We start from the raw sequence: 25325 nt of genomic DNA on the forward strand, positions 1-25325 counted from the left end.
TGTTTAGTTCAGATTTGCAGCATTTGCAATAAAGGCCTGCTCAGGTCTGCAAATGAGACCCGACCCGAGCCCGACAGAACCCTCTCCGACCCCGAGCCTGACCCGGCCCGAGTCCTTCCATTTTTTCCCCACAACCGACCCGACCATCAGTTAACCTATCTTCCATTTTTCACTTTGTTCCTTACCTGCACAAGCTTAAAATAACTGTAGTAAAACCACCTTTAAAATCCAAAAAGTAAATTAACATTAAAGTCACTTACCTGAGGTGGTGGTAGAGCGTGTACGATCCAGTCCGACCCGACCCCGAATGCTGGACCCGGAAGTGTGACCCGACCCGAACCAGACACGTCGTCGGGTTCGGGTCAGGTAGCAGGCCTTTAATTTGCAGTATTTTGCTATTGTAACCAAATCATGCTTTTTTTAACTACTGCATTAAATTATGTGCTGAATAGCATCTGCCCAATGTGTTTTATTGGAATGAAGGGCAGGGTAAAGGGAGGAAAAAGATATAACTTAATATTATTCAACTTCCATGAGAAATGCTATGAATCTAGTTCTTTTACCTGCCATCCAAAATAGTAAAATCAATTACTGAAATGCTATTGCATGTTACATGGAGCTTTTTTGTTAAAATTACTACAAAGGATCAAAAGTTGCACAGTTACACTCAAACTGAAGGATTGAAGGTTGAACTCTTGTCAGTTTGTAAAAGCAATATTATGACAAGCGTTTTGTACTTTTTCTTACATTTATTTCCCTCTTTTCCACAGGTAAAGACAGGATGGAAGCTATTTTGATGAGACTGAAGCAGCTTACCCCTGCTGAACTCAGACAAGAAATTCTCAATGCAGGATTGAACTATGGGCCCATAACTTTGACCACCCGCTTCATTTTTGAGAAGAAGTTAGCTCAGGCTTTGTTGAAGTGCCAGGGAGGGGGAGAAGCAGATGGGCCGCCTGAGTTAACCAATGATTCAGAAAAACCTGAAGATATCAGTGCTTTGTGTAGCCGCTCCATGGATGCATCTCACTCCAGCTCTGTGGCGCATACTGGCGAGTCCCATCCGTCTAGAGATGCTAATGCTAGCAGAGATGGGCATTTTGGATATGATGTGGGACTGAACCCTCCAGATGAGGCGGCAATGTCAGACTTGCCAAAAGATTCGAGTGATTTACGGAACAGTACCGAGCAGATGTCGGGAGGGTTAACTGCCTCCGCTTCACTTTATTATGGGGTTTGTCCAGTCTGGGATGACATATTGTCCAGGAGTGGTGAGTATTTAAATATTATAGTTATGCCAAATGTAATTTTATCATGACTTTGTACTGCTCGTCGTTAGTGAAACCTCAAAGGTCAACTTTTAAGTACCGTAACATCCTCTTCAAGATGATCAGTCCGCCTCCTGAAGGATTATATGCACCCAACTGTAGAGCAGGGCTGAAGGAAGGAACTGGGTGATGTGGGTTATAACGTTTTCCCCTTTAGTTCTGCGAGCTGGGTTCAAATTTATTTATTTATTTAGAGATACAGCACTGAAACAGGCCATTCGGCTCACCGAGTCTGTGCCGACCAACAACCACCCATTTATACTAACCCTACAGTAATCCCATATTCCCTACCACCTACCTACACTAGGGGCAATTTACAACAGCCAATTTACCTATCACCTGCAAGTCTTTTGCTGTGGGAGGAAACCGGAGCACCCGGCAGAAACCCACGCGGTCACAGGGAGAACTTGCAAACTCCACACAGGCAGTACCCAGAATCGAACCCGGGTCCCTGGAGCTGTGAGGCTGCGGTGCTAACTACTACGCCACTGTGCAGTTTAAAATAATAGAATAGAGATTTCTGCCCTCCTAATAGTTATAAGAATGTTAAGTGAAATTAATTTCAATGACCTGGTTGCACAGAATTGGCTGTGTACTGTTTATACACTTTAGCTTTGGTGCTTGTGGCAGCAATTTCTTAGCTTTTCTTAAGCGCAAAGCATTTATTCTGAAAATGAAATGAGAGATGAAGTGATGCGTGTCATACAGGCTCTGTATAACAGATAAATTTTGGCATGTCAGGATATAATTTTTCAAGCTAAGGCTTCAGCACCTCAGAACAAAATCAATTCTCTCTTCCATTTTACTGAAATCAAAACCCTTTTTTAATCAGGAGTGTGAATTTCAGATGACTGGATGTTAAATCAGTGCAATATCTGATGTTTAGTGGCCACATTTGTCCCAAAATCTATCTTTTGTTATAAGTTTTAAAATGCTGAGCTGTACTGCTGAATTGACTCCTGAATCAACAAAGCTGTCATGGAGGCATTTCTTACCCCAGGGGTGATTCAACTGTATGCAGTAAAAACTTAGATTCCTGTTTGCTGGTTCTTCTCCACCATACCGCCACTGACCTAGCATGCTATTATAAATTATTTTTATGCTTGAACATGCTGATAGGATATGGCCACACATACATAAAATTGTGCTGTGCATTCGTGCGTTCTTATTTTGGGAGCAGGGGCATGAGTATTGCAAATTTCTGCTTTCATTGTCTGCTACTTCTCGCTGGCTATTTATCTCAGGCTTTTAAATCTGTTTTACATTTTAAGTCATTTACCTATTGATGCCTGTGTGTGGGGTAAGCCGAATGGAGCAAAACAATACCAGTAGGATGGGGAGGAGCTGGCAGTTTAAACGTATCTAAAGCCTGCGGAGGTATATCTCATTTATTCAGTGTAGTAACAACCTAAAGGTACCAATTCTGTTAAAACAACAGTAACAAATTCAAATGCTAGGCACTGAGGCTTAACACTATAATACTATTAAAACCCAGTATTTTAACGTGCTTATCCAGTGTTTTGTAAACCATACCTGCACTGATAAGCTGGCAGATAATTCACACATTTGATAGTTCCGGTCACCATTTTTGAAGGGCTTCAATGCAATATTTCTTATAGCCGGCCGGGCATTTCAGTCTGAAAAGCTTCGCTGATTGTTTAATTTTATTTGTGGTCAAAATGCAGATGCTGGCCTGACCTAAGGAATACTTGCTTCACACCACTGGTTCAAGTTTGGCTCTGTATTGTTTGATTAAATGCTGCTCTTGACACGATTCAGCTCCCTGACACCTTGCACAGGGAAATAAATTTCATAAAAGAAGCTGTTACAAACAAAGAACAAGCAGGAGAAAGACAACAGAAAAAGAATGGAGAGAAAAGTAACTGGAGGAAGCAAATAATTTAACAAAAAAAAAGTGTCAATGACAAAGATGTTTTTCACCAATTATTTGGAGTCTGGTGGACACTGTAATGTTTAGCTAATCTGGTCTGACCCTTTAAGGTCACTGTTTCGATCTGAAGGCATGTTCTGGCACATGGAACTGAAGGGGGTCGCAAAGACAAAAAGGATCAAGGCCTTGGGGCATCTATCCAGTGAGAGAGAGACTTTTAAGCAAATTAAAAAATATTTCCTTTTATATTGAAAGTAAAGGCATCAAAGGATATGGGGATAGAACGGGAAAGTGAGGTAGAAAGTTCAACCATGACCTTACTAAATGGCAGAGCAGGCTCGAGGGACCCAATGGCCTACTCCTGCTTACAACCTCCTTCTCCTGTACAGATGATTTGAAATACAACTGGACAGGAATTCTTAGTTTGATTTTGAAACAGGTATTATTTACTTCTAATATCCTTCTTGTTTTTCCATTTTCATGATGTTACAATCCCTTTAGGGACACTTTTTTTTAGAAAGAGAAAGTCTAATTTCCAGTTATTACTGAAAGAATTACACCACAAGATTTCACATTTAAAACAAAAAACTTTACTGTACAAAAGTTAAACAAAGCACAACACGACTAACACAACGCTATGATTTGGAAACACATACTTTCAACTTAAAATTTTAACTGAACATGAAGATGTATACTTTAAACTCTAAATCTCAACAGAATGCTCCTGTTTGACTGTTACTTCCACCCCAAGAGTTCCCCTGTACATTACAGGATCTTGGGACCAATCCAAAGTGTTACACATCTCTTAGGAATTCACTTCGTTTTTCCTTTGTTTCTTGACCGCAATTGTTGACAACGCAATCGGTAGGTGGCGCTGTTTTGGCACATGCGCAATTACAGCATGTGCCACCATAACGTCACAGCTTGCGACTGTAGCAGCTGCCAGGACTAAAGATGGCGCTGGTCAAAGAATCACACAGAGGCAACCTAACGAACACGTGGCAGAATACAATGGCTGGAGTGAGAGTGGAGCGGGCCGGGGAGAGCAGCGCGGGGGGCGGGGAGAGCAGTGGTAGCGGTGCTGAGGGGGGGGAAGGGAGGGGGGGGGGGGAAGGGGAGAGAGTGGGGGGGGGGGAGCTGGGGAACGGAAGAGGACTGCCTTTTTCTGTGCATGCGCCATAAACACAACAGCAAAAGATTTAATGCCCAGTCCCTGGACCCGGTGACACCAAGGTCTTCGCACGCTCGCTCCCCGCGGCTCTCTACGGCCTCTCGCTTCCGGCCCCCTCCATTCAGCCGTTCCCTCCAGCTGCGGATGCCCAATCCAGTTGCTTTCTCCCCTTCTCCACAGTACTTCAGGCATTGCAACTGTCTGGTCCCTGCATTTTGCATGCTCCCTCTTCACCCACCCCTCCCCCCTCTTCACCCACCCCTCCCCCCTTTTCACCCACCCCTCCCCCCTTCCACCATAGTTGAATATCTGGTGCAGTTGCAAAGTCGGGGAAATAGCATGCAAAACAAAACCTCAACAATTCTGGGTTTAATTATTGAAACGTTTTATTAAGTTCATTAAGTATCCGAGGAACTGCTGTGCATGGATACATGAGTGTTGTGTCCAGCATTCCCGTTAGACAGACAGGCCGAGTCTCTGCTATGCACAGCTAAAGAGATTGTTCCTGGAGAGCCTTGTGGTGAATGAACGCTTGGCTCTCTATTCCACTACTGTATTGTCCATGTAAAGAAGGCAAAGTCACAAGAGTCTGAGCTCAGTCTATTCTTGGTGAATGTTCCCCAAGCGCATCCCAATGTGCATTCCCAATTCATCCATAAATGCAATGTTCCTTTCCACATCGTGATGAGCTCCGCAGCATGATCCAGTTGCCTTCGTTGCTTGAATGCTGACCGTAAGTCTCGAGGATTGTTTTCTCGACGGCATGTTTTACATGAAAAGAAGAAAAGCAAATCAGTGTCAGAGCTGCCTCCCTCCATCCACTGAAATTACTGTTGCGCACACCTTTTTAAGTTCTGCAGTGAAGGCACCAATTGATAACGTCGCCAATGAAGCACTTATTACCCACCTCAGATGCAGGAATCATCACATCCTTGCGTCATCTCCCGCACTGCCTCCTTTGCTGGAATGCCGTCCTTAAGTGTCAAGGATTGTTTTCTCAAGGGCACATTTTACATGAAAGGAAATAATGAAAGAACATCAGTGTCAGAGCTTCCCTCCCTCCAATGAAATTACTGTTGCGCATGCTTTATGCTCTGCAGTATAGGCCAATGAATCACTTAGTACCTACCTCAGCTGTAGCAGTCAGGATGATGTAACTGCCCCTATCTCGTGATGGTTCAATGCTGCTCTCAGGGAAAACATGAATGATGTGAGGGTGCTGGAAAAAGAAGCACATTTCTTTTGGACTATGAACATAAAGCAGGCCATTTAGCCCAGCTGTTCCCTGCTAGTGGTTATGCTACTCGTGCGTCTTCCCATCCATTCCCATTTAATCCTGCCTACTACTATCAGCATCATCTTCCATTTCTTTCTCTTTTATCTACCTTTGCCTTAAAGCAACACTGAGGATGGAGAACGGTGTGGCTGCACTCCCACCTCACCAGTTGTGTACGCAGCAAGAGCATTCACGTTTGTGCTACCACTGGACACTGCATGCTTGTTTCTTTTAGTGCTCAGTCTCTTCTTGCTGAATGTTCCCCAAGTGCTTGACCCCCTTTGGATGCCTTCTCTGCTTGACAGGCAGCAGCTGGCAATTGCGGAGTCTCACAAGGCTCTGCATGGTTGTTTCAAGGGCGGATGGGGAAACATGTGGCTGTGTGTCCACGTGCACTGCTTGGATGGGTGCAGGAACAGGTGACTGTGTAACTGAACAGCAAGGAGAGGGTACCACAGGTGGGGGAAGTGGAGCTTTGAACAGGCAGCGTATGTATGGTCCATCAGATCATTAGGCCATGGGGGTGAAAAGCTCAGGATCCCTGGATTGTGGCACGCGACTGATGTCCAGCGCGTGGCCACCTCCATCCGAAGGTGCTTCAGGGCAATTGTTGGGCAAATTACCCCCCCTCCCCCCCCCCCCCCCCCTTCCCTCCCCCCCCCCCCCCCCCCCTTCCCTCCCCCCCCCCCCCCCCTTCCCTCCCCCCCCCCCCCCCCTGCCCTCCCCCCCCCCCCCTGCCCTCCCCCCCCCCCCTTCCCTCTTCCCCCCCCCCTTCCCTCTTCCCCCCCCCCCCTTCCCTCCTCCCCCCCCTTCCCCCTTCCCTCTCCCCCCCCTTCCCTCTCCCCCCCCCCTTCCCTCTCCCCCCCCCCTTCCCTCTCCCCCCCCCTTCCCTCTCCCCCCCCCCCCTTCCCTCTCCCCCCCCCTTCCTCTCCCCCCCCCCCTTCCCTCTCGCCCCCCCCCTTCCCTCTCCCCCCCCCCCTTCCCTCTCCCCCCCCCCCTTCCCTCTCCCCCCCCCCCTTCCCTCTCCCCCCCCCCCCTTCCCTCTCCCCCCCCCCCTTCCCTCTCCCCCCCCCTTCCCTCTTCCCCCCCCCTTCCCTCTCCCCCCCCCCCCTTCCCTCTCCCCCCCCCCCTTCCCCTCTCCCCCCCCCCCCCCTTCCCTCTCCCCCCCCCCCTTCCCTCCCCCCCCCCCCCCCTTCCTCCCCCCCCCCCTTCCCTCCCCCCCCCCCCCTTCCCTCTCCCCCCCTCCCCTTCCCTCTCCCCCCCCCCCCCCCCCCCCCCCCCTCCCTTGAAATGTATTTTCAGAGCAACTTACCTTGGAACAATCTCCTCTGTCTAATAAAAATGAAGCAAATGTCCAAAATGACTAAATAATTGAAATAAAATGCCCGACGAAACCTCTCCTCCTTCCATTTTCAAAAACTCGCGCCGAAGCTTTCGGAAGATTGACGCACATGCGCACATGGTCTCAGGCCCTCTGCGCATGCGCTGCGGTCCGGATTGCCAGGACCAGTTTGCGCATGCGCAAAGGCCAACCTGGCGTGTTCCCCGAGGAAGATGACGTTACACGATGACGTCATCTGCGCATGCGCAGAGGGCCTGAGACCGTGTGCGCATATGCGCACCGCGGCGCATCCTGATGAAGTAGCGTTGTCATCAATCACTTTGTTGTTTCTTCGCAGTCTTCCAAGTTTTGAGGTCTCCTGGGGATTTTTCCCTCTAGCTTTGGCTAGGCAAATCCTCCAGTTCTCTTGGAACACCTCCCGAATCTGGACTTTCCAGCTTGAGCACGGGCCTTACTCAAAACAGAAACACCCCTGGTTCCCAATGACCTCTTTGTTCCTAAGCCCAGCTGCTCCCAAAGCCAACTGCTTTCTCTGTGACCAATTGCCTGTCTGAAGCCAGCAGCTTTCCAAAAGCCAACTACTTGTCTGTTAGCAAGCATACATATCAAACCACCAAAAGGCACCCTCTGCGTCATCTACCTCCATAGCAATGCAGGATGTCCTAGGTAACAATTTAAACTAATTATTTCCAACTCCAAATCTGTGTTCTGTGCAATCATATGAATTTTTAAAAATTCTTTCATGGGATATGGGCGTCACTGGCAAGGCCAGCATTTGTTGCCATCCCTAATTGCCCTTGAACAACTGAGTGGCTTACTAGGCCATTTCAGAGGGCAGTTGAAAGTCCACCACATTGCTGTAGGTCTGGAGTTACATGTAGGCCAGACCAGGTCAGGGCAGCAGATTCCCTTCCCTAAAGGGCATTAGTGAACCTGATGGGCTTTTACAACAATCAATGATAGTTTTGTGGCACCATTACTGAGACTAGCTTTCAATTCCAGATTTTTATTAATGAATTGAATTTAAATTCCACTCGCTGCCATGGTGGGATTTGAACCTCTGTCCCCCGGGCATTAGCCTGGGCTTCTTGATCACTAGTCCAGTGACATTACCACTATGCCAAAATGGGAAGAGGTTGCCCAATCCACTACGCTTCATCTTGATGGCAGTAAAACTAGTTTCAGAGACATGGTGATGTTGATTGTTATAATTGGTGTTTTCTGTACATGAGCATTGGCTTAGCAAATCCTTTTTTGCAATTGCTTTCTATGCTTTCCTAACAGACAAAGTGTATGTCTATTTGGATAAGAAAGAAGCTCTTCAAGCTGTAAAGATGATGAGAGGATCTCGGTTCAAAGCTTTCACTAACAGAGAAGATGCAGAAAAGTTTGCCAGAGGTATTTGCGACTACTACCCCTCCCCGAGCAAGTCATCTGCGTGCATATCTCCATTGAAAGCCAGTGTGATTGGTAACAGAGGTAAACTGTTGTCATCTTGCTTCTTGTGCATTTTGACAGTTTTGTGCTTTTCCTATGACTTCACCAAAAATGTGTTTGACTTTCAGATTTAAAACCTACTTTGATATTTTTCTAAAAGTAAATGTGTTATGTCGGAGAATTATTTCCACTGTTCTAACCTTCATAACAAATTCACAACCAAAAGGTGAAATTAATACCTTTTTCAGATTTTGACTCTGGATTGGGTAGACCAATGATAATTTTCGCGTAGTGTAACTTACTTTTGTGTTCCAGTAAATGCTAGTTTGAGCACGAGTCTATTTCTCATAAGCTCCTGCAATACTTTATCATAAAACACTATTGCTAGATGTATGTCCTTAATTACAGATCACACAAGTATGATGTGAAGGAATAAAACCAATTAAATTATTTTTTTTCCCTCCCTCTCCTCTTGAAAATCAAGCCTGCCAAGGTTCCCATTCACTTTCCGGGAACCTCAGCTGGGAATGTGAAAGTGACTGTCAGGTGAGGGCAGGTTTGAGCTAATCTGCAGTGACCTCATGGTCAAAAAATCGCCAGCACTTGCTGTGCAGGCTGTCAAATGTAGAATGGCCATTTGGGCACAATACTGGAGGGCTAGCATTCCTTGTAGAATTACACATTACAACATTTTAGGTCAGGGAAAACAAATTATACTTCAATCACATCCTGCTTGGATAAAGGATTGTTTCCAGTTTAAGTGTTAATGTATTTTGAATGTTAGGTTGGATTCTGCTAATGCAAGAACAAAATATAGATTTGTTCTTGTTTATTTTTTGGCTTCTGTTGCAAATCTGTGATCATGTTGTTCTTCCTCTGCACTATCCTACAGGCTGATCATTGCAGAAAATTCAGATTGGTCAAAAATGTTCTCTCTCCATTTGAAACAGCTAACTGATAAAAGTTGATTTTTAAAACCCAAAGATTAAGAATATCAGGATATGGAACAAAAATATATTTTTAAAAATTGGACTGTTATGTCAGATCCATATATGCATTCTTGAGAGGATTTTTGTAATTCTTATGGAAATGTACAAATTATCAGAAAGCTCTGATTTAAAGGGAGTAAAATGCAACCTGAGATATTTCTGGTGAAATACTTGTTTCAATATGTGGGGAAAATATTAGTCCTGATACAGGAAATATATAATACTGAGGATATGGAAAAGATTTCAGCATTCATTTACTCAACGCCGAGCAAGCTATCCAAATAGAAAAGAATTGCAGTTCTTGCTTTCTCTGAGTTTGATAATACTGCCCATTGATGCTTTTCATAGGAACAATGATCAAAAGTAGCCCAGGAATGTTCTTTGTGCCAGTTTTCTTTTCCATACTCCTGTTTCCCTTCCTTTCCTGCCACAGAAGCTTGTTAGTTCCCATGTACAGCTACAGGACCAAATCCTCCTTGCCACTAGTCTGTTCTTTGTAAACACCACCATACTACATTGCGCCACTGTCCTATGGAATAGTGACCTTTGCTTTGTCTTAGAATGAGAAAAGCTTAGATTCCAAGAACTTTACAATATCTTCAGCTTTTTAAAAAATAATGCCATACAACAGTGTTGGTGGATTTCCTCCATGGTTATCATCACAACAAAGGGTTGTTAGTCGGGCGACAATAACTCTGCTTATGATTCATACTGTAGTGCTTTTTATAATCTTTATTACATTGACTAAGAACAGTATTAGATTTTATATAACTGTTCTACAGTGTTATTATATTAAATGACGATGAAATCTCAGACCTGGAGTGATCATTTTTGGTTGTCTAGGTTGCCTCTGTGGCTGTGGGCTTCCAACTGACTGCAAGTACGTCTGAGCCTTGCAAGAGAACAACACATTTCTGTTTCCTAAGACCTGGAGTGACCAGCTGCAGCCCTTCAGGCAGTTCAAGTGGGTACCTGGCTCCTGATTGTCCCAAGAGCCCTCCCCCTTTGGTAGGAGGCAGTGGTGGGGATGAGGAGGCAACGGGTTCTATTCTTGTACTATAAATACAAACTTGGTCTGTGCCTGCGTAATACATAGTTTAGCTGAGGTCACATGTTTACCCAGCTTATAATCTTTTCAACTACAGTCTTTTTTTATATTGTAAGTGTGTAGGCCAAATCTTTATCGTTTGCTGTGGCATGTGTGTCTTGGCAACTAGTCTCCTATCAAAGTATGAGCCTTTTCTTAAAATGGGTGTTTATCATTCGCTGTCCTTGCGTTTCCATATTGTTAACTGTTCATTCATAGAGACAAGATTAAGATTTTCCCTTTCTTCCTGTTACGACCGAGGTGGGAGGAGTGCACTGTCTTTTCTAGTTCCACTTCTCCACAGATCACAACATATATTTAAATGTTTACCCAGTTACCAATACAGTCAATCATAGACTCTACTCTTTATCCCAGAATAAAATACACCAACCAGGTTTAGTTTAGTTTAGAGATACAGCACTGAAACAGGCCCTTTGGCCCACCGAGTCTGTGCCGACCATCAACCACCCATTTATACTAATCCTACACTAATTCCATATTCTTACCACATCCCCACCTGTCCCTATATTTCCCTACCACCTACCTATACTAGGTGCAATTGCTAATGGCCAATTTACCTATCAACCTGCAAGTCTTTGGCATGTGGGAGGAAACAGGAGCACCCGGAGGAAACCCACGCAAACACAGGGAGAACTTGCAAACTCCACACAGGCAGTACACAGAATTGAACCCGGGTCACTGGAGCTGTGAGGCTGCACTGCTAACCACTGCGCCACTGTGCCTCTTGAATAAACTGATAATTTTGTTGTTTATTATAAAACAAGATTTAAACAGTAATGAAGCAAAGCATAAACATACAGATTGAAATATGAAAATTTCCTTTTTAACTTAGCCTCGCTCTCGTGCACACACACAGACATAACCCCGGTTAACCGAAAAACATAGATTTTCGTTTTAGAGCTCTGTTACAAAAAGACAAAAAAGAATACCTTGGCCAAATACTTGCTAATTGTTGACGAGAAAAGCGAAGATATGGAAAAACGTCAGTTGTCCTTTTTTTGGTTTAGCGTCCCAAATACGCATAGATGGCCGTCATTGGGATCTTTGTCTGAAACAGTTCGTTTAGGCGGCGTCAAGGATTTATCCAGCAGGTTTCTCCAGCATCTCAGGAGAAATGCGACAACAAGGGTTGCAAGCAGCCTTTTCAGGATGAATGTAGCATCAATTTCTCTATTTCTTACACTCGCTTCTAGGAGTTTTTCACAGAGATGGAAAAGCTTAGCTAGGATGACTGTTCTCTTGGCTGTTTTTTTAAAAATCCAACACACTATCCAAAGTGAAGCCAAAAACAATATTTCGAGTCAAGCCTCCTGACCCCTGTAAATCTTGACCTGTCATTTCTCTGTAAACATCTTGCCCAAGTCAAAAAAAAAACCTGCTGGTCATTTCTCTGAAGACGGGTGACTTCCAGTACATGTTTGCAAACCAAGTCCAAAAGACCTTCTGATGACTTTTTTTTAAAAAAAAAGTCCAGCACCTATGGAATCCTTTCTTCAGTTTTAAAACACAAGTCCTCAAAATTTAACAAAAAATGGAAGTACTTTTGTAACACTGCACTGTTGCTAAAGCACTAAAAACCTAAGCAAAAGGATGCTGCAATAGTTTGACCATTTGAGTCATCTTAAAGCATTCTAACAAGCAGTAATGAGAGGTGAGTTTTTTTATATCAGGGTACAGTGGGCTTATCTGTATGCTTTGAACATTTTAGATATGTCCTTTTTCCTCCAATCAAAGTAGTACATTTATTGAGGTTTTTCTACTTATTTGAATTTTCTGCCAGATGGCACAAGTTCTCTGGAAGTAGAAAGCACCAACAGAGAGCGACCCAATAGTTTCAAAAGCCCACGCTCTCAGGACTTAACATCCAAGCTGCGGAAGGCTGTTGAAAAAGGAGACAAGACAGCTTTTCTTGGCCTTGTGCGGAGTAATCCACGTTACCTAATCGGATCTGGAGACAACCCTACAGTTCTACAGGTTTGGGGATTCAATGCAAAATATTTTTGTTAAACTGTAGTGTTGATTACTACCATACCCTGTCACCGAATAGTTCAAATACTGCAGGAAATTACCTTCACCTTCATGAATAAAGAATTCATGATTTTGAGAGAGTGAGACATTGGGAGATGCTCAAATAGAAACAACACATATGTGCAGTGGTAACTGGAAGCACTGTCCTGACACTGCATTGTGCCTGGAATAGAAGTTGCCTGTATTTCTCAGTCACTTTGCTGACTTTGGTTTTGTGGTTTTGCCCCCTGTGGTTTGGTATTTCATTCACTGGGTGCTTGCTAATACTCATTGGTCTGTTACTCTAAAGCATAAGAAAACATTTAACCAAACCAGCTAAGCATGTTGCACAGCAGAAAGTGGAATAAGAGTCTTCTTAGGACCTGCTAAATATTGCACATAATCTTGGCTCACTCATCCTTGTGTCATGTTTGTGATGGTACTCAGATAAACTTCAGGTTCACAGCATGTACCAGTCTGATCTGGATTACTGACATTTCTACTTTCTGTTATGCCCACTGGGAAGACTGTACGTTAGTACAGTGATGATATACTTGAGCTCCCTGTTATCTGGATATATGTTTGGGGGGGTGGGGGGGGCGGTGGAAGTGGTGTAGAGACTTATGCCAGTTTGCAATAACATGGACACCAGCAAAGCATTTGAGGTTTTATTTTGAAGGGGAGGGTAAGTTGAGGTGCCAAGTTTGTACAAAGCAGGATTAGTAGGACTGCTGAGAACTTCCTGGTATCTGGTTATCCAGCTTGTTGCTGGAATCCTGAAAGGAAGTCACCTACCTACCGCAGCAAGGGAATGGAGCACAGAACAGGGGCGGAGACCTGAAGGGGTAACAGCAATAAGATGGAGGATAAGAAAATGCATTTCCTAACAGAAATAAAATATTTCTTGTGCATAAACTACAGGAAGGATGTCGGTACAATGCTATGCATGTTGCTGCTAAAGAGAATCAGCCTCAAATTTGCCAACTTCTACTGGACACATTGGAGAACCCTGAATTTATGCTACTGATGTATCCAGATGATAATGAAGTTATGCTGCAAAAACGCATCAAATACATAGTTGACCTTTATCTCAACACACCTGATAAAGTGGTTGGTATTGCATGATTTCCCCCCAATCAATATTAATGTGACTTATATTGTTTTTCCAAAAGTCTTTAAATAAATTAACATGCAGGTGTTGCCTTCAATTAAGAACGAGCATGATTGTTCTATTAAAAAAATGCGAAGTGACTAGTTAATTAGGTCTAACTACACAGGGCAGTATGTTGCCTGGGATTCAGGATGGACTGTAGTTTGTAAGGTTTGTCTGTTGAGTTGTACATTAAGGGACCTATATTTCCAGTGTGGTCTGTATGAGAATGCTGAAAAAAAATCCAGCATGTAACCCCAAAATCTTTTTTGTCTTCTACTGCGTTAAGCATCTTACTCTTCAGGGTAAACTTCCCAAACTCGGTTCTTGTTCCCAAAATTTGTGCTTTGCATGTCTGTGCATTGAAATGCATCTACCAGTTACCTGCCCATTTAATTAACTTGTCACTGTCCTACCATCTCATTTGTTTGTTCTCAGTTTTCCATATCTCCTTGTTTGGTATTAACACATTTTAGTATCATTCTTGTTCTATGTCTCAATCATTGATATCAATGGAAATCAGCACCGAGCTCTGAGACAGGGCTTGCATATTATCTTGCAGACCCTGCATTTGGAAGTTGACAATGATGTCTTCAACTATTGGAAATGGATACCTAAATCTCAATAGCCATCTAACCTTAAAGAACCTAAACTTATTACTGTTGGAACCTCAAAATATTAATGCATCTGGTTGAAGGTCATTCATATTTTCAATATTTTCACAAGCTAGTAGCGATTATACTTGGGAAGAAGACACCCATTCTTGCTGGGGTACAGTAAACACAATCACTAGCAGTTGGCTCGTATCTCACCTGAGTGGATGATGTTCATATGTTCTAGACAACTGCCGTCAGCAAACTATTGTTACACAGCAGTCAGCTTGGTTCTGTCAACAACAACTTGCATTTATATAGCCCCTTTAACATATTAAAACTGCCCACATAGGTACACATGCATGTTCCATTGGAGGTCACTGGATAATGAGTGGAAGATCTCAAGCCCTGAGATGTTGCATCACATCGTAACATCAACAACATTCAAAGCTCATCCATGGCGCTGTAGTCTTGTTGATCATTGCTCTGCCACTGAACTTGTGTCCTTCTCTTCACGACAGCACACTATGGCTGTATATATGTATTATCTAGAGATACACAGTAGCAATCACCAGGCTTACTTCAGTGGTACCTCTCAGCCCCGTATCCTCTACCTCCGAGATAGACAAAAGCAGCAATGTCTTCGGAGCATCATCCCTTCCAAGTTCCCCTCTGTGTCTCACCCTTCTGACTTGGATATATACTGCTGTGTGTTCTTCACAGTCATGGAATTCCCATCCTGGCACCATCTTGGGAGCACCATAGCCATAAGGACTTCAGCAATTGAAGGAGAAGGCACACCACCATCTTCACAGCGCAGCTCAGGATAGGCAATAAATGCAGCCTAGCCTGCGTTTATTAAATCTCTGCAAATAAAAAAAAAATTGACAATGTTTTAAAGGAAAGAATGTATTTTCTTCATGTGCTCTGCTAATCAACAAAACACTACTCTTTTTCCTACTAAAGCACTTAAAATCCATGTCATTGTTTATTTCGTAAGCTCGGAATGTAGGGTTTTATTGCTGAAAGATACATTGGTTTGCCATGTTCAATTGTAAGAATTATTTTTAGATAACATCTGATGCATCAAAGGTCCTCTAAAAATCCTTTACCTTTACTTTCAGGGTTTTGACACACCATTGCACTTTGCCTGTAAGTTTGGGCACGCAGAGGTGGTTAATGTATTGTGCTCGCATCCTGATACCAGCAAAGTTTCAAAGAACAAGTATGACCAAACTCCTATAGAGGTAGGATTTCAGTACCCTTTTTCTCCCAAATTATGCTAAATTGAAGTTAGCAAAATAAAGATTTTTTTTCCCTCTGCAGGTTATCTGCGAAAGGAGTGAAACTAAATCTGAGGACCTAAAGGAAAAGATCAGAGAGTATTTACAAGGTTAGTTGTTCTGTAAGGATTTAATAAAATGGATGCTGTCATTCCACTATAATGTTATGCTGCAGTGTGCGTGTCCGTGAAGAGCCTTCTGCATTGAATGGCTCTTAATCAGCTTTCTGGCTAGTCTGAGAAGCTGGCCCGTTAGGTGTTATGGGAGGGTTGCAGGGACATAAGTCACTGGAACAACAGAGGAGTGATGGAGACCCAAAACGGCAATGCTCCATGAGACTCTGAAGGTAATGCTTTCTAACAGGAAACGTATTGTATTTCTGACTATATTTTCAAGCAGAGGCAAGGGGGCATATATTGAACAATTGTTGTGCAATTTAGATGTTTTTAATTTAAATTTTCAAAACGTTTACAGTGACATTGTATATTTTCACTGTAGGAAAATACATTAAGTTTGTTGGCATGGCAATGCCGCTGGACGCACTGTGTATATTGAAGGGTTCAAGCAGTTCATTTTGTTTGGTCTAAGGAGTTTGCTAAGGGGGTAATTTTCTCCTCGTGATCTGAAGGAGTGACTCGCCCACCCTGTTTAAAACCTGCCTGATTTTGTTCTAATGATTTTTCCTATAAGCTGGATCACTTTCCTTGTTCTTCACTCAGTTATTGGCTTATTTCCATCATCTCTGCTTCCAGGTGGTGTTAATAGAGGGGTGGGAGAAGAATGAATTCTGTGCCACATTATCCTCTAGGATGTGTCCCCAGACTGCTTAGTTAGTATTTCCTCATTTTCAGGTGATTGCCAAATGTTTGTTCTAATTGGAATATAGTCACGCTGTTGCATCTAGATGCAAAGTGTGTGTAACGTACCTTCTTGCAAATAACTTGAGTTGTGATCTTCTGTCATGTTTAGGACCAGCAGACATGGGAACTTGCAACAAATGGTGCATATTATCTAGTTGTACTGATGTCTGTCCAGAAGGTGGTGCTAATTCTGTAGATTCTACCTTGAACAGATAGATCTTCAGTCTCAGCTTTTCAAGAATAGTTTGTACAGACTGTATAATCTCTTGCCCAGCTCAAGCTATGTGTGTCAGTTTGTAGAACTGCTTTTTTTGAAAACAATGACTTGTTAATGTGAATTAATTGCTGTCCAAAGGTTCTGATGATCTGGAAGATTTAATATAAAGACCACAATTAAATATCTGGCTCTCTTCTGTTTCCCAATTTCAGCTGCTCTGCTATCATGTTGGCTGTCTTCGACCTCTTATTTTTAAGTGTCTTGTACTGTTTTAGGAGTTTCGGTTACAGCAAGTACAAATTGTCGCTGGTGCCAGAATTGAACTGCCGATATTCTGTTTCAGATCGCTATTATGTGCCATTGCTAAGAGATACTGGCAACTCATCCCCACCTGTCATTGGTTCTCCCTGGTCACCTGATCAGTCAGATAAGCTGCACTGTATATCTTTATCCAGGCATACTGGGAATCCCAAGGATCCAGTTATGGAAGTTAGAGCATTTGCAGGACCCATGACTCCATCCAAGGTAACAATTTCCCTTTTTTTTAAATTAAATTTCTTGCATTCAAATGCATGGTATTTCAATAAAGTATGTTTATATGACGCAACTATTCTGATGGTACATATATGTCATAGCATTATCCTTAGAATTGTGTCTTACAAACACACACAAACTCTTAGCTTTTAATAGATCCACGTCAATTAAAAGCCTTTTGAAAGAAGTCATGATTACCTTTCCTTGTGAGATCTCCAAACAAAGCATCCTCATGATGCTCAGTGATCATTGGAAATTATTTATCCTGTATTGTGTCGATTCTTGGCTCATTCACTGCCTCCCCACTAACAACAGGGGTCATTTATTATGATGGGAAGAGCAGTTGAAGGAATGACAGGAAAGGGCAGTGCTCTGGGGCAATATAAACAAAAAATGCTGGAAACACTCAGCAGGTTTGACAACATCTGTGGAGAGAGAAATAGAGTCAACATTTCAGGTCAATGACTCAGGAAAGTTAAGATTTAACAGTTTGCGTAAGTTGAATTTTCCAAATATTAATTTTTAAATTAATTAAAATGTCATCCAATGGAGCTGAATTTACTCAATTATTGGAAAGACTTTACTTTTCACCAGCTAACACCAAAGTTACCACATCTTAACTCACAAGTGAACAAGCATTCAAAAGATCATCATTAGATGTGTACGTGACAGAGAAATGTTCAACTCTGTGACCATTTTTGGCCAGTTGAGTCATTGGAGCAAATCTCTGCCTTGTAGTAGGATGTTTCCCTTTCCCTTTAATATCCATAAATAAATTCAACCTATTGCGATGGTTCAGGAGGGGCATGTTCGCAGAAGGAACCAATGTCATACTAATGATCTCATACTAGCCAAGCTCTCAAACCTACTGTATATACAATATAAATTAGAATAGATGCAATTTATTTGTACTACAGTCAATTTTTTTTTCTTTCAATTTAGGCAGAGGAATTTCGGAGAGTATGGAAAACTCCATCCCGAGAGAAAACAAGCGAATTTAAAAAGGCGGATGCTGAGCGAGGCTATGAGAGAGTTGGAAGGTAAGGGCAACACAACACAATCGTAGGAGAGGTCATAGCATAAATCAAGCTGCATAAAACTGCTGTCTGAGTAAGGTAAGTTGTTAAGATAGTGAAAGTATTTTACTTCCTTGATTTCCTGTTGCTACTCTTCCATTTAGAAGAAAAGGTGCACTTTTTCCATTTTGTTGCTTACTTTAATGTTTGAATAGTAAAACCTCAAGATGTGCATGTTGTGGAGCTCAATATTGAATTTCGACATTGATGTTTAGAAACAGCAAGCTTCACACTTTCTAATCCTGTTACATCTGAAAAGGAGAACATGAATAGGCCATCTGGTTTCAAGCCCATTCCTTCCAGATATGGTCCAGCCATGTACACCGTAGATACCCCCACAGAAAAAATCTGTCACACTTAACTGTAGAGGTTTTCAGGTAGCATTTAAGCATAAAATGGCTAGAGCTGGCATTCCCCCCTTTGTTTAGGAAGTAAAGCTGCCAACCTAGTATCGTACCCAAGCTTTGCAGCTCCGAAGGTGCTGGGGTTAATTCCCAATTTATGCTGACTTAGTTGACTTCAATTTGAGTGCTTCTTGGGTCAGGGTGGTAAAGGTTCAGCCAGGGCTCCCTTTCCTGATTGCATACCTTACAGCAAGGAGTCAATTGTGGGCATCAGCTGGAACACCATCAGACTGTGTCATGATTCCCTCAACAGTTGAATAGCCTGCTGATAGCTCCTGTCTGAGCCACGTGAAGTGTGGCCACTGCTGGCACCCACTCAGCCCGACCTAAGCAAGAGTCGGTACCTTCAGAGCGGAAAGAGGAAGGAAACTGTGGTAGGACAAGGTCCAGTCTGTTAACTGGCTCAAAGATCAAAACAGATATAAAACTACATAAATGATTAAAATGGAATAGTTAATGGGATTGATAAGCTTATAAATTGTAGGGCACTCCCCAATGGGATGCAGAATCACTTCACTTACCCTTGTATTACACACAATATACAAGACCTGTATAATTTGTGTATTCCATGTTTGGAACTTCAGTCCTTTATTGAAATGGTAGTAAAACTTACATTTATTTCTGCTATAGACAAATTAAAAGATTATCCAAGAAGGCTTTTAAATCATTCACTGTTGTGTTTTCAATAAGTACATCTGTATTGCAATAATCTGCAGGGATTTAGCTCATGAAATGGGGCATCCGTGGTCTGAGTACTGGGAATTTCTTGGCTGCTTTATTGATCTTGCAACACCAGAAGGAATCAGAAAAATAGAAGAATACCTGAGTAAAAAAGCTGAACAGGATGGTGGGGACATCTATATCTGCAACAGATTCCAAGGTCCTCTACCAAGTGGTAAGTGTAAAAGTAACCTAGAAGCATAGAAATTATAGCACAAAAAGATGCCGTTTGGTCCATTGTCCCTGTGCTGATACAACTCTTCCACCTGAGCTACATACTCCCAACTGAGTAGTCCAATACATTAGCCACTAGCTGCATGGGGCTAATTGGGAATCCAGATGTGGCTAATTGCATTCAGCACCATGAAAACAGCAATAACTTTATGTGGAGAGGGGAGCTGCCATGGTGGTGAGCTTGAGCACAATGTGAATATCTGGTCCAGGCCAGCAAATGAAAGCAAACTCAATCAATAACAAGTGGCTACAACAGAGCTGATCACAACAAAGGGCAAACTGTATCCAACCACATTCTGGATGAAGAGCTGGGGTGGGTCTGACGGATGGCATTGTGAGACCTCAGCAGTCCCTCTGATGAAGTCAAAATACCACTCACAACGACTGGACAACAATCTAGAAGCTGTACTGAGATGTTCTGTGTCTGGTAAATTCATGGCCAAATTCCAAACTTTGATGCAGGAGAAAGACTACAAAGTTTTAAGATAATATATGCATGAAGTACATTTACCTGTGTGTGTCTATGGCAATTTCTTCTAAAATCTGTGTAAAGTGGCTAAAACTATATCGCCATTGCCATGCTTGTGGCAAGGTCAACTATTTCTACTTGGCCTAATTCTACATTGGCCTAATACTGTTTACCTTCACTTTCCGTCCCCTTTTATATTTTTCATTTTCCAATTCCTTCCTAAATTTTATAATCTCTACTTCATCAGCCATTTGTATTATAACACTTAGGATTTTAGTAGTTCTGTGTTAAAATATTTCTTCCTTTGATAATCTCCACTGCTCTTATTTCACAAGCCAGGTGGAAATAACCTTTCTCTTTAACTCTTTAAAAATCTTCTGTACCTTTGAAACCTCTTAGATTCACTCCCTTAATTTTCTTTGTTCCAATGAAAAACTTATGCAAACATTTAATTAGGATTTGAGAATTACATAATTTTTGTCAAGCTTTTTGTAGATTTGTATGTGAATCTATTTGGCCAATGCAAAGTTAGTTTATTTTTTTTTTGGTTTGATGGAACAAAAAGTAAGGCTTTTACCTTCCTGGCAGAGCAGTTGTGACTGGATTTATACCGATCCTTTACTAAAACCCAGGAAACAGATTGCCTCCATAATGGCCTATCTATAATGCAGTTTAATAAGGAGTCTACTGTAAAACACAGCTTTAATAATCCCCACACCCCTCAATGCACTTTCATTAATTCCCAAATAAAGGTTGAATGTATTTGCCAGTATACAGTATACACTGTACTGCAGGGAAAAAATGCTTAACCCTTTTTGTGGAAGAACAGGAAATTGGTTTCCTGTTCCAGTTCTCATGAGGCAGCAGCTGGCCATGTTAAAGATAACATAATGCAGGCATTGCTACTTGCAAATCCAGATCCAGACCACTTTTCATTTTCAACATTATAAATAGTTGAAGCTTTTAACAAAAGCTTGCTTGTGTGGATGTAGACTTGACTGTATTTCAAACAGAATTTTTCTTGCAATGATGGCCACGTGGCTATTTGTAATCTTTCAAAGGGGTAGACGGTTACTGAAGTGGGTTTGGAGCACCAATGTGGATGTAGGCTCTAATCTGTCCCAGTCAGGGGTAAGGTTTGCTACCTCAAGACACTCTTTGTAACCACCAGATTGCAAACCTTAATTCGGGAGAAGGCACCCAGTAGAGGCAAAGCATTTCCATGCAGGAAAAGGAGGGCAAGTTAAAGAGCAGGGCATTCCGCTGTTCCCTTGGATCTGCGTGTGGTTGCTAATTGTATGTCAGTTTTTAATCATGCAGGTGGAGGGCATTAATTGCGGCTTCACTTGAACAGACACGAAGAGACACTCGCTGAAACTGGGGTGTCGTTTGAGTTAGGAGGTGTATGCTTGTAATGTTTCACTCTGTAAATAAACGTTAGACTAAGACTGGCTCCAGTATCATCCTTCACCCACTGGCTTTCTGGAATATAATAGGAACGATGGGAGTACCTTCATTTACTTCTATTACTTTATTTGGGGCAGTTTCCATGATAAGGTTTGAATGGACACATTCAACAAATCAACAATCTTAGTCATTCATAACTACGTAGAATTTACAGTACAGAAACCAGCCCAAGTGGTTTGTGCAAACTCATGCTCCACACAAGCCTCTCCCCACCTTACTTCATCTTACCCTGTCAACATATCTTTTATTCCTTTCTTCCTCAAGTACTTATCTGGCTTCCCCTGAAAAACATCTATACTATGTACCTCAACCACTCCATGGGATAGTGAGTTCCCCATTCTTTTCACTCTGATTTTCAAATAGGAATAATGATGAATAATAATTTTCAACTAAACTTGAGTCATTACTAGGATTATTGAGGACTTTGTGCTGGCAAAGTGCAATCAAAACTTCTTCTTTTCTTCCCCAGGTAAAACCAGTAAATACTGCAACTCCATCTCTGTTGGTGCTTTTCTGGATGATGATGACATTAGTTTAGAAGAATTGAAAAATAGACAAAATGCTGCATTGAAAGTCAGCAAGTCAGTTCTTATACCTGGAAATAGCCCTGGTGCCATTGAAGAAAACGGGTGCCATATACTTCCTGTGCAGCGCACAGCAGACATTATTGATTCCACAGACAATCTAAATAAGCCTGACAGGGAGATCTCGTCTAATTTAAATGGAATTTGTTCCCCTGTTGGTAATGAAAAGCCTGGAGGACGATGTTCTCATTCATTTACCACGTCTGGATCAAAAGATATCCTTTCTCCTGTTTCTAATCTCATGGCTGAATTTGAAAAGCTTTCGCTGCATGATAACGAAGAGAGAAATTTTTCTGAGGCGAGTGAAATAACAGCAGAGTTAATGGGCGGGAATGTGTCGGAATTGGTAGCTTGTGAAAAAAGCTCTGTGTATAACCAGGACACTCACTATTATAAGGCTGATCTAATTGAGACTGATGGGTTGACTGAAATAGAAACCAGGAAAGAGAATCCATTACTCAGTCCCAACCAGAAGCAGCCTGTAGTCGAAGATGGTGATGAAATCTCAGACTTATTGCCATTATGCACATCAAAGGTGGCAACTTTACAGCTTGAAAATCAGAGGAACTATGCACATAGCAGCACCTTGTCCTATAGGACCGAGAGCTCTCCTGATTTGGAGATGGACGTTTCTGTACATTTTCCAACACAGGAATCCAATGCGTCTCAAAACAAGCTGAACTCCAGGTTGGAGAGCGTCACCTACAGATCCCCAGAAGATATACAGCAACTTCTTCCCAAGCACACCCCAGGGTCTTTAGGAAAAGGATCTATCAAGGGAATATTTCTGGTTGGGTAAGGAACTGCTGATATTGTTGATGGGGAGGTGCTGGGCATTTCCTGAAGGGTGAATGCAACTAGATGTCTCAATCCAACTTGCTTGAGTATCCAACTAGTCCAACCTACTTTTGTTTATTTTCCTACTTTAAAATGCAGGAGCTTGCTTCTATCATTAGTGCAAACATCTCATCACTTTAGTAAAGTATTTCTTGCTGTCATTTACTTCAGCTTACTAGAACTTGGCTTCATATAAGAAACATAGAAAATTTACAGCATGGAAGGAGGCCATTTGGCCCATTGTGCCTATGCCAGCTGAAAAAGACCTATCCAGCTTAATCCTACTTTCCAGCTCTTGATCTGTAGCCCTGTAGGTTACAACATTTCCAACACTTATCCAAGTAATTTTTAAATTCATTGAGGGTTTCTGTCTCTACCATCCTTTTCAGGCTGAGAGTTCCAGACCCCCATCGCCCTCTGGGTGAAAAAGTTTCTCCTCAACTCCCCTCTAATCCTTCTACCAATTGCTTTAAATCTATGCCCCTTGATTATTGACCTCAGGGAAATAGGTCTTTCCTCTCCACTCTATCTAGGTCCCTCATAATTTTATGCATCTCAATTAAATCTCTCCTCAGACTCCTCTGTTCCAAAGAAATCAACTCTAGCCTATCCAGCCCTTTGTTTTTATAGCTAAAATTCTGCAGTCCTGGTAACATCTTCGGAAATCTCCTCTGTACCCTCTCTAGTGATCGCATTCTTCCTGTCCGCAGTACTTTTGTTGTGACCTAACTAGTGTTTTGTACAGTTCTAGCATAACCTCCCTGCTCTTGCATTCTATGCCTCAGCCAATAAAGGAAATTATCCTATATGCTTTTTTTAACGACTTTGCACAATTCTACTAGTTTACACAGAAAATAATAATCTATCTATTGGAGTAATGTTGGTTGTGCAGTAAGTTTAAGGACTTCCTTCACTCCTCGCTTGAAGGCACCAAACTATACTGGAAGGTTTTGAAGGCATTGACAGTCCTTCTTTATTCAAGCACTTGAACCATTACTGCCTTGGGTTATTCAGCCCAGCCTAACATTGTCCTTGCCTAATCTGTATGAGAGAGAGTATATGTAACTATATGTGCAGGCACTTTCTAACTGAGGGTATATGTTGAATGGGAGCAGGAGCTCTTTTTATTATAAAACACAATATAAAATATAATATAATAAAAACAGTGCTGGAAACACTCAGCAGGCCTGGCAGCATCTATAGAGAGAGAAACAGATTTAACGTTTCAGGTCTGTGACCTTCCATCAGATAGCTCTGAGTTTATTCTTCCCTTCTCGCCTCCCAGGGCCACTGAGGCTGTATGTATATTTCATACCCCACTGCCTGCCCCAGATCAGCAGATTAATATTTCAAGTGAAACGTACAGACCACTGAAATTTCCTAGTAATCAACTGCAAAATGATTCAGCAAGCATGCAATAAATTCAAAATTTATCTTTCACTGTAAAAATATCATTGGACATGGACAGTATGGACAGCTGTGAGCACCAGAAATGGAGCTGGAACTGAACAAAATGAGTGGATAGAGGGACAGAATTCCCCGAGCAACTTGTGTTGACACACTGTTCTTTCATGTCTTTGGACCTATTTTGAATTCTTGCCTGGACTGATGGAGTAATTTGTTCCACAGACTAGTCATGATTTCGCACTTGGCTTGCTCACACAGCTGTAGGAAATGGAAAATGTCACATTGGTGCCGTGGAGGGAGTTGGATTAAAGCGAGTTATTGGAACAGAGCTTTATTCCCCATATAGCCCTTCCTATTGGTGGTGTGAGTGCTTGATGCTGACTCTGGATATCCAAAGTGAATGCAGTGTACCATTCCTCAACCCTGACATTGCACATCCTGATTAAAACAAGGTGTTTGCCAGAAAATAAAATACTTGTCACTGATTTCAAAACAGTGATCTAATCTGACATTATATGACAGTGAAAATCCAATGGTCAGACTATCTGGAAACCACTGATTTGATTACTGGAATCAGCCTCGGAGAACCGTTATTGCTAATTTATTTGCAGGAGTATTTTCCTTTAGAGTCAAGTTATAATCCGCATTCTTCTGTTGTAGGAGGATGGAATTTTGTAACCATAAATTATACAAGTAATAAATGCATTTAAAATGGAATTTGCTGAGCTTCCTCCCTCTGTTTAGAACCAGGCATAAGGGAGGTTTCATTCCTGATCAGTGTTGAATTGGTAGATCTGAGTCTAGTTCAGTTCTTCCAAATGGCTTGAGCACTCTGGGATAGGGGCAAGGGTCCTGCTTCTTATTGCTGTGTAATGACTCCTCCAGGAAACTGCTGCATGGTATAGACATTAGGCCAGAATACAATGCCTTCCAAAGGCCAA

General features: G+C 42.3%; 1 protein-coding gene across 3 annotated transcripts in view; it reads left to right on the top strand.

Moving 5' to 3' along the window:
- The window catches only part of ankle2 (ankyrin repeat and LEM domain containing 2), a 45493-nt gene that overhangs the window by 13718 nt on the left and 6450 nt on the right, over positions 1-25325 (top strand). For 2 of the 3 annotated variants that reach the window (XM_068054645.1, XM_068054644.1), the window contains 10 exons: positions 771-1271; positions 8293-8487; positions 12323-12516; positions 13471-13659; positions 15417-15539; positions 15619-15685; positions 16996-17177; positions 18129-18226; positions 19383-19561; positions 22026-22935. In XM_068054645.1, coding sequence (XP_067910746.1) covers positions 782-1271; positions 8293-8487; positions 12323-12516; positions 13471-13659; positions 15417-15539; positions 15619-15685; positions 16996-17177; positions 18129-18226; positions 19383-19561; positions 22026-22935 — 2627 coding nt within the window. In that variant the 5' untranslated portion in view covers positions 771-781. The remainder of the gene's footprint in view (positions 1-770; positions 1272-8292; positions 8488-12322; positions 12517-13470; positions 13660-15416; positions 15540-15618; positions 15686-16995; positions 17178-18128; positions 18227-19382; positions 19562-22025; positions 22936-25325) is intronic. The other variant, XM_068054646.1, reaches the window with a different exon arrangement.

This window comes from Heterodontus francisci, chromosome 23 (genome assembly GCF_036365525.1).
Source record: "Heterodontus francisci isolate sHetFra1 chromosome 23, sHetFra1.hap1, whole genome shotgun sequence".
NCBI classification, from domain to species: domain Eukaryota; kingdom Metazoa; phylum Chordata; class Chondrichthyes; order Heterodontiformes; family Heterodontidae; genus Heterodontus; species Heterodontus francisci.